The sequence below is a fragment of the Neltuma alba genome, unplaced genomic scaffold (assembly GCF_004799145.2).
Source record: "Neltuma alba isolate B1F8T4 unplaced genomic scaffold, ASM479914v2 tig00012235_pilon, whole genome shotgun sequence".
Classification (NCBI taxonomy): domain Eukaryota; kingdom Viridiplantae; phylum Streptophyta; class Magnoliopsida; order Fabales; family Fabaceae; genus Neltuma; species Neltuma alba.
Genome location: NW_021636765.1, coordinates 33,237 through 42,085, shown reverse-complemented (window position 1 = coordinate 42,085; position 8,849 = coordinate 33,237). Strand labels below are relative to the sequence as shown.

The window sequence follows — 8,849 nt, the reverse complement described above, 5'->3', positions numbered from 1 at the left end:
AACAACAATCATCCCTCTTCAATCATTCTTTCCAAACTCCCACATTCTCCCTGACAAGAACATAGAAGTTGTGGTGGTACATTTTTTCTCCCATCTCAAACCAAAAATATTATATTATATATAATTAAATATAAAATAAATAAATATTCACAGTACCGTAAAATTCACTGGATTTTCTTTTGTTTCCTCAAACCTGAAAAGGCACACGCTCTTCCCCCCCACCCCCCATCCTGCATTGCGCAACGGAGAACAGAGTGATCGGAGAGAAGGAGCATATGAGGGAGGAAATTGAAGCTTGTCATTGCTGAATTGTGACAAATGCCGATAGCCAGGTACCAGCTGAAGAGCGAGCTCAGTTTGGCGGATCCTGAGCTGTACAGAGTTGCCGATAAGGATGATCCTGAAACTGTCTTAGAAGCTGTCGCCTTGGCCGGACTCGTCGGCCTGTTGCGCCAGCTCGGCGACCTTTCTCAGTCAGTTCCTTCTCCATATCTTAACTCTTTTCTTTCTTTGAACTGTTCTTCATTCCTGATTTTGATAGCCGTCGTGCTGCTGCTCCAGTGCTGAAAGTTGATTTTAGCACTTTTGGTTATTATACTTGGTTGAATGATCGTTTAGCTGAGAGTGTCTGCATAATCTTAGTTGAGTTAGCTTTTGTTTGGCTAGATTTTTGTGTTTGTGCTATATTAACTGTTCTTGGATTTTTAGCATTTTACTATTTTGGTCGTTATTTTGCCGAAAAAGATGGATCCTGTTCCGAATTGGATGTAAGATATGTTAAGCTGACAAACTGGGCTGTTTGTCAGGTTTTATATCTGAATCCTGACAAATGATTTCGTCTGGTTATTCTTTGATTCTGGTTCACCTTTCTTTCCCCCCTTTAAACATCTCTCTCTGTCTCATCTCCCTTAATTCTCTTTTACTATTGGATCCTAACAAAGGGCAATAATAAGTCCAGAGACTGATCGAATCAGATATTAAGTTCGATGACTATGTCGTTAGTGCATCTGAAGATATCATATTTAATTAGAAACATTTCATTTCATGACATCATTTGTCATTACTTAGTACCTTACCTATCTGATATCTGAAAAACATAACTAGAAAATGAATTCGACGCAGAAGGGAAGAAATGTCCATTTAATAGAACATTTTACGAGAATTAGCCTTAGTGCATTACAAAAATAGTAATTTTCCTTCGGGCCGGTTGGAGAGGGATCGCTTTGGCTCCATCCCGACATACTCTATCCACAATCATCTCAACAACCAGCTGAACTAATTTTTTTAGGCTTATTTCTGTGAGTCGGTTTCATCAAATACCTTTGGTCACGAAAATGTATCCATCTGGCAAGCATTGTGATAATCCTGACTTTCAGCGTCTTGCTACTAATCACTGAAGTGTTAGTTCTATTTGTAAGAGTTCATATGTTCTGGATTATCTGGTGTTATTTCCTCCCACTCTTGGCCTAGTAGGCTGTGGTTTTTTTCACCACCACATCTACATGTGCTTTTTCAATATAACATTTGCATACGTCTAACAGCATTATTCTGGTTAGATTTGCTGCTGAGATCTTTCGTGACCTGCATGAAGAAGTAATGGTCACTGCTGCAAGAGGTCAAGGTCTTATGGCTCGTGCCCAACAGCTTGAGGCTGAAGTTCCTTCACTTGAGAAGGCTTTCCTATCCCAACCTCATCACTTATCATTTTTCTCTAAGGGAGGTTAGATTTCCTCACTGCATAGTTGTGTTTATGGTTTCGATTTATCGTCTTAATGATATTTGTTCCTTTCGTCAACCTTTCAGCGGCATCCGCCTGTAGTTAGTTAGGGAATGAAACTCTACACTTCATCCCAAAAAAAGGGCTAAATGGTCTTGTTAAATGCAGAATTTTCACAAGTTGAAACACTTGCTATTATTGGCCCTTTGACAGAGTTATATGCATTTGCTAACGGCATTGCAGGGATCGGTTGGCATCCAAATCTTCGGTCTGAGCAAAATCTTATTACTCGAGGAGACATGCCTCGATTTGTAATGGATTCATATGAAGAATGTCGTGGCCCTCCCCAGTTGTTTCTCCTGGACAAGTACGACAACATGATTAATCGTACACAAATAAATTTAAACGATAAACAAAAAGTGATTATCTTCTATACATTTTAAACCTTTTCATTTTCTTGTTTTTGGCTTCTAAAAGGTTTGACGTTGCTGGGGCTGGGGCATGTTTGAAGCGTTATACTGATCCGTCATTCTTTAAATCGGAGCCAGCTTCCTCTGGACTAGCAACAGTTGAAGTGTTCAGGGAAAAGAAAAATCATAGAATCAAGGTACCAAAGTGTCAATTACATCATTTGCTGACACGATTCTTGTGGAAAATCTATTTTAGATGGTGCAGCCTATTATTTCTCAATAAAAGTTATCCTGTTGCCTTCATACTGTGGTAGTACCATTGGGAATCTTGCTGCAAAACCTTAATTAAAGTGGAATTGTGTGAATTATATTGTTCACAGAAAGACAGGCAGACAATTTTTTGTCATTGCTTTTTTGGATCTTGCTAGGATTTCTGTATACCTGCTAATTAGTATATAAAAAAATGTTATGCAACTGAAGATTGAACATCTAAAGATTTGAAGAAAATGTTTATTTCTTTTCCCTCCAGAAGAAAGGCACACGAATGAGGAATGGTGAAACCCCTGAAGTTGCATCAACACATACTAAGTAAGTTCCAATAACTTTATTTTGGTGCATTAATTACTTTATCCTTCCAGTTCGCTAAGTGCATAAAGCTGACGAAATGGTTGATTGGTGACAATTCAATTTCCATACTTGCAGGCTGCATCAGTTGCTTCTTGAGGAGCGCATTGAGAGTGCTTGTGCTGATCCTGGACGTCAAGTGAAATTGAAGAATAGACAATTAAATGGCTCTGCAACTGAAACAAAAACTGGGAAAAGCTACATGGAAAAATTTCTGGAATCTCCGTTGCAAGATGAAGTGGTTCGTGAAACCTCATTCTCTCCACCTCATGTGAGATTGGTGTCGGATGATACTAGTGAAGAAGGGATTAAAATACTTGAAATCAGTACTGTTGGACCTGTAAAAATGTCCTTGGAAAATGAAAGGACATGTTCATGGACTAATGAAGAGGAAGCAGTACTAAAGCCATCCTCAGAAAAGCGCAGGCAGACAGATGGCAATCTTGTGAAGAAGCATGAACAAGGCTCGTCTCGTGTCTCAGATGAAAGATCTTACAACTATAGTGAGGTACCTCATGAAACGAAATTGGAAATTGATGATCAAAAGGAAGGAGAAAATTTCTTATATGGTTACCATTCTGACGGTGATTTGAGTGGGGAGGTTGACCATCACTTGAATGCGTTAGCTACCGTGGAGTCAGAATTGGATACAGGTTATAAGTACAGAGATAAGAACAGGTTCCTGCGTATTCAGAACCTAAAAGATTCTGATGATAGAGAACGTCAGCAGCGGGATCGGTTTTTGCATTCTCAATCATTTTCAGACTCCCTAGTGTCTGATGAAATTAGTTCATTCAACCGAGATATAAATGAAGTACATGCTGAGCGACAAGCTCAATTGTCCGATTCTCAATCAGGAATCTCCTTCACATCAGATGATCAAAGTTCACTCAAAAGGGATAGAAATGAAGAATATAGCAAACGGCAAGCTCAGTTTTCAGATTTTCAATATATCGGAAAATCTTCCGCATCAGATATGAATAGTTCTTTTGACAAAGACATTCCTTGTTTCTCTTGCTCTGATTCTTTAAGCACTGTGGGTGAAAATATAACATCAGAACCAGTGTCACTTAAATCTAACAAGTATAATAGGTCTGAGATTGAAGATACATCATCAAACCAGCTTACTCAAATTTTTGAGGCACAAAAAACAGATCGGGGTAAGTTTCTCTTGCATGGTGGTACACGTGATCAGGAAAAAGTGGTTTCTGGTACGGGAGATGAGTCGTCTGGTTCATATCTGATAAATTCAGGACGTAAGTCGCTATATTCAGATCTTGCATCCGCTTCAATGATGAAAATATCTAACAGGGATCAATCGAAGGAAACACCGACTGGCCTCATTGAGCATCAGTTAAGATTAGCAGATGAGGGCACAAGGCACCACGCTGAATCTATAGATGCCATTCCTGACGCTACAGTATCTTCTGAAAAAGGTCTTTTGAACGAGTCTGCTGATGGTGACCGAACTGTCAATGGTAATGCTATATTAAATATTTCAAATGATTTAAAATTAGTTTCTGACAATGAGCGCAGTGGATGTTCCAAGATCAAAGGATTGCAAGCAGAATCTCCGAGCCAAAACTGTTCTGACATTTTGGTTTGTCGGGAGATTGGTACAGATGAACATTCAATTTGCTCATCCACGGAATTAGACATGCATTCTTTAAGTACTACCCTCATGCTGGATGTCCAACCTTTAAAACCTGCAGACTGTACTGAGTCAACACATCTCAACTCACAAGATGAATCAGACTCAGTGGGAGTTGAAGCTGAATGTTATGATCAGCAATCATATTTTGGGGAGCTACCAGAAATGGAGCATAGTGATGAATTGAGTGGATCCACTTGTAGAGTGGATGCAGATGAAGATGACAATCTTCATAAAGGTTCATCTTCTGGGGTCCATGGTGGGCAGGATTATCATGTCACAGATGATGTGGCTTATACAGAACTTCAGCCAGAAGATCAATCAGTATCTGTTGATGCTGCTGAAAATGATGCGAATATTGCTTCTTATCCCGCTTCCAGTATGATCTCTTCTGCATCAAGAAATCTTTCAAATTTACAAGAACCAATACCTGGCACATGTTCCCATGAGACAAAAATGGAATCTAATCAGGTAGAACAGATCAAGATTGCTGTTGACTCGAATGCAGAAAATAGGGAGAATGAACAGGAACCATCTTCAGATTCGAATATGGTATCTACGTCAATGACGAGTTCTACAAGTTTTGAGGAATCTCATTTCTCTTTTGCTGACCCTCAAGAGAAACAGAGGGAAATTAGCGAGGCAGTCGATAGAGAATCCTTGAGAAAACTGGAGAAACAGGGGGGTGTGCATCAACTAAATGCTGCTTGTGCCAACGTAGAACTGAGCCTAAACAGATCGGTGCCCTGTGATAATTCAGAAATATGTGAAAGTATTAAAGGTTCGCTTCCTAAGGAGCAAACTGAACACAGTTCCGTCAAGGATAAGATTCTCAAGTTTTCAAAGCTAGATTCTCAGGAACCAAAATCCATACCCCTTTTGCGGAGTAAACGTTTACGGAATGGCCAAGATGGTTTGGCATCTTCTTTTTTTAACCAGCTGGAGTCTGGAAATCGTTTGAAGAAGTCTTCGCAATTACAAGATGGTCAAGGGGATGCAGGATTTCTACCTAGCTGTGCAGAAATTTCTTCCTCAAACAAACATCAACCTGAACAGGTGCAAATATCAGAACACTTGGAAAAGGAAAGAAACTCTAGTGCTTCCTCTACATCTGTTTCTGAAATCCATCTAGGTCAATCTTCGTCATTTGAATCATTTTCAATATCAGTAAGCCAGAAGGTTAACTCCACAAAACATGTCATGAACGAGCCTCTTTCTCCTCTTCAGGCCTCCTTATCCGAGGCACCTAAAATCAATTTTGGGGAGATGCCACCCATGCCCCCGCTCCCACCTATGCAATGGAGAACAGGTAAGGTTCAACCTTTTTCCCTCGCTTCAAATAGAGAAGTCTCATTCCAACCAATACAGTCGATTAAAAGTGGAGAGCAGGCTCAATATAGTTTACCAATTTCCGAGAGAGAAGCTTTGCAGTTTCAGAATCCTGTTATATCTGTCATGGCTGTGGAAGGTGAAAAGCTCCAGAATACCTCAGGATTTTTGGTGGGTGGGCATCCTGTTGCAATTTCTATGCAACTACCAATCATGCTTAATGAAGTAAACGGCAAATATAATTACCTGGTTTTGGAGAGAAGCCAGACCCACAACCCATTCCTAACATCATCTGTGCCTGTGGTACCTGCCGGCAAGCCTGCCGAAGGTTACATTGGTGCCTCAGAGGGAGAAATGGTACAAAATTCAAACACAAGCTCACCAATTCCACCTGTTGAACGTGCCATTTCTGAACAAGATTCCATCTCTCCAGAGGAACTGTCTCAACCACCAAGTCAACCTAGTTTAAAAGTTAAAACACTTCAGCGGTCTGCAGATAATCTGGAAGGGAAGCAAGGAGATCCTTCTAATTCACCAATGTCACCACCAGGCATGGAAAATGTGCAGCCTATTCACAACCTGCTGCCTTCGGAAGGGAAGCAAGGAGATCCTTCTGATTCACCAATGTCACCCCCAGTCGCGGAAAATGTGCTGCCTGATCACAATCTGCCGCCTTCGGAAGGGAAGCAAGGAGACGATTCTAATTCACCCAGGTCACCACCAGGCATGGAGAATATGCACCCCGATCACAACCTGCTGCGTTCAGGGAATGAAATGGCTTCGACATTGGATAAGTCCGCTCTAGCATCAGATTTTGAGAGGGAAAGACTAAATGGGAAGCCAAACGACAAGCTTCCTCGTCCACGGAGTCCCGTGATTGATGCAGTTGCTGCTCTTGACAAAAGCAAGGTAAGTGTAGTTGTATATTTACCACAGACGATTAGAATGTACTCTTCATGAAGTCTTACTCATTGCATAAGACTTCGCCTTGGAAACTCTGCAGCTGAGGAAAGTTGCTGAACGTGGGCCTCCGAAAGTACCAAAGATAGAAGAAAGAGATTCATTTCTAGAGCAGATAAGAACAAAGGTTAGAGCTTGTAATCTTTCTCTGTTCTTTATAAGTTGTTGTGTGTTTATTTCTGTTGAAAGTAATCTTGTACTTACGGGGTAAAGAAACTTATGGTTCTCTCAGTCTTTCAACTTGAGGCCCGCTGCAACAAGACGAAACCGCTATCACTATCAGGGGCCAAGAACAAACTTAAAGGTCGCCGCCATCTTGGAAAAAGCAAATGCAATTCGCCAGGTCTCTCATTCTGTCCCTCTGTTTAATTAGCTACTTTGAATACAGTTCTCTTGTCCGTCTCTTATTGTCTATTCACATGATGGTCATTGTACAGGCTCTGGCCGGGAGTGATGAAGATGACGAAAAGGATGGTTGGAGTGATTCTTAAATCTTCAAGGGGTGCTGATTTATATCTTACTACCGTGGTTTCCACCTTGAGTCGGACGTGCACAATTTCTCCCCTCTTGTGAATGAGAAATCTCTATGAAGTATAAGATTACAAGTTCATGTATGATACTGCGCACTCCATATGGCTCCCCTTTTATCTGTTCACACCCAGATGCTTGCAAGGCATAGGCATGCAGCTTAGCAAGCATCCCTGATTCTTTTCAGTGGTGATGCCTTTCTGCCCCAGAAGATTCAGGGTCCAGGCTCAGAGTGGAAGTGCTTTACCTTTATTCCCGTTTTTTCTTTGATATATAAATATTGTATATTTGTGGCATGGGTGGCCTTTTTTAACCATATAGTTTTATTTATAGCGAACGATGTGCATGAAATTTTGTAATCCTGTGATGCATCCTTTTTTAAATTATTTGTACAATTGCAGCTCATTAATCATGTTTGTATATAGTGTAATTACATATTTAAGTTGAAAAAAAAAAATCATTCGAGATGTACATGTTGTGTGTGTTTGTGCATAAAGAAACTTGCCCCGGCAGATAGAGAGGTTGGGGATTTATCAGTGTGAATGGCAATCCCTCCAGCCCAAACATTGATGCAAAGTCTAATACTCTAATTTACTCTTCTGATTCTATTTATAAGTAATTTTTAGTATATTTTATACAGACTAAGGAAAACTTTAAACTTCATTAACTCCCATTTAAAATTCAACAATTTTCTAACTTTATTCCTATTTAATATATATTATATCTCATTTAAATAAAATCAGCACAATAACAAATGAAGAATAAAATTTTATATCTATATAAAAAATTTCTCTCAGTATTTTATAAATAAGACTAAAATTTATCTTCTGTCTCTACCTTATAAATAGAACCAGAAGAGTAAGGTTTAAGGCACTCCAATCAAAATATCAGGTGACACAGGCCTAGTCTAGCTGGATTTTGGCAACATTCACACCCAATTCAAGTCGTGCCTCGTTAATTGTTGGTGCTTGGAATCTTTTTCATTACAAATAAAAAGCCAGGAAAGACACCATAATGGATCTTGTTAATAAAATACTCCTCCGGTCCTTAATATAGGACCCAATTCTTAAGTTAGTTTTGGTCTTAAATATAAGACTCATTTTTCATATTTATCAATTTTCTCTTAATTACCCTTATGAATACTCCTTCAAATATAATCAAGTAGAAGAGGGAGAGGAGGTATTATAAAAGATGTTTATGGTGTTTTAGGAAAAATGTGTCACTTTTCTTATAATTAACTAACTTACCTAACTTCCTTAATCTAATCAAATTATTTAAATGGGTTTTATATTAAGGACCAGAGGAGTATAATACATCACAAGTTTTATGACTTAGTGTTTGGGAAATATTTTCATGTCATCTAAAAATTACATACATTCATAGTCTTGGTTACACTAGAGTTTGTAATTTGCAAACTATTTAAGTATTCATAAATTTTATATCATTATATGTGCACCAAATCTAAAAGTAAAATTGGGTGGTTTTGCTGTGAATTCGATTTTTAAAAACAAATTAAATATTCTTTTTGAATTATTTTTGTACCGTCCTGTCAAACGACGTCGTAAGGACTGTTTAAGTGACCGCTGCACGGGGAAACAACGTCACTGGACAAACAACAGCTTCCTTGCCT

General features: G+C 39.2%; 1 protein-coding gene across 3 annotated transcripts; it reads left to right on the top strand.

Moving 5' to 3' along the window:
* Positions 1-237: 237 nt before the first annotated feature.
* LOC114725253 (protein SCAR2) lies at positions 238-7,620 on the top strand. 3 transcript variants are annotated; one of them, XM_028911740.1, is made up of 9 exons: positions 238-473; positions 1,557-1,720; positions 1,961-2,084; positions 2,195-2,324; positions 2,657-2,715; positions 2,830-6,640; positions 6,735-6,818; positions 6,924-7,034; positions 7,129-7,620. In XM_028911740.1, exons 1-9 carry the CDS (start codon positions 319-321, stop codon positions 7,180-7,182), a joined length of 4,692 nt encoding a protein of 1,563 aa, XP_028767573.1. In that variant the 5' UTR covers positions 238-318; the 3' UTR covers positions 7,183-7,620. The 3 variants fall into 3 exon arrangements, with proteins under 3 accessions (XP_028767573.1, XP_028767572.1, XP_028767571.1); XM_028911739.1 differs by having other exon boundaries at positions 1,931-2,084; XM_028911738.1 differs by having other exon boundaries at positions 1,886-2,084.
* Positions 7,621-8,849: the final 1,229 nt, after the last annotated feature.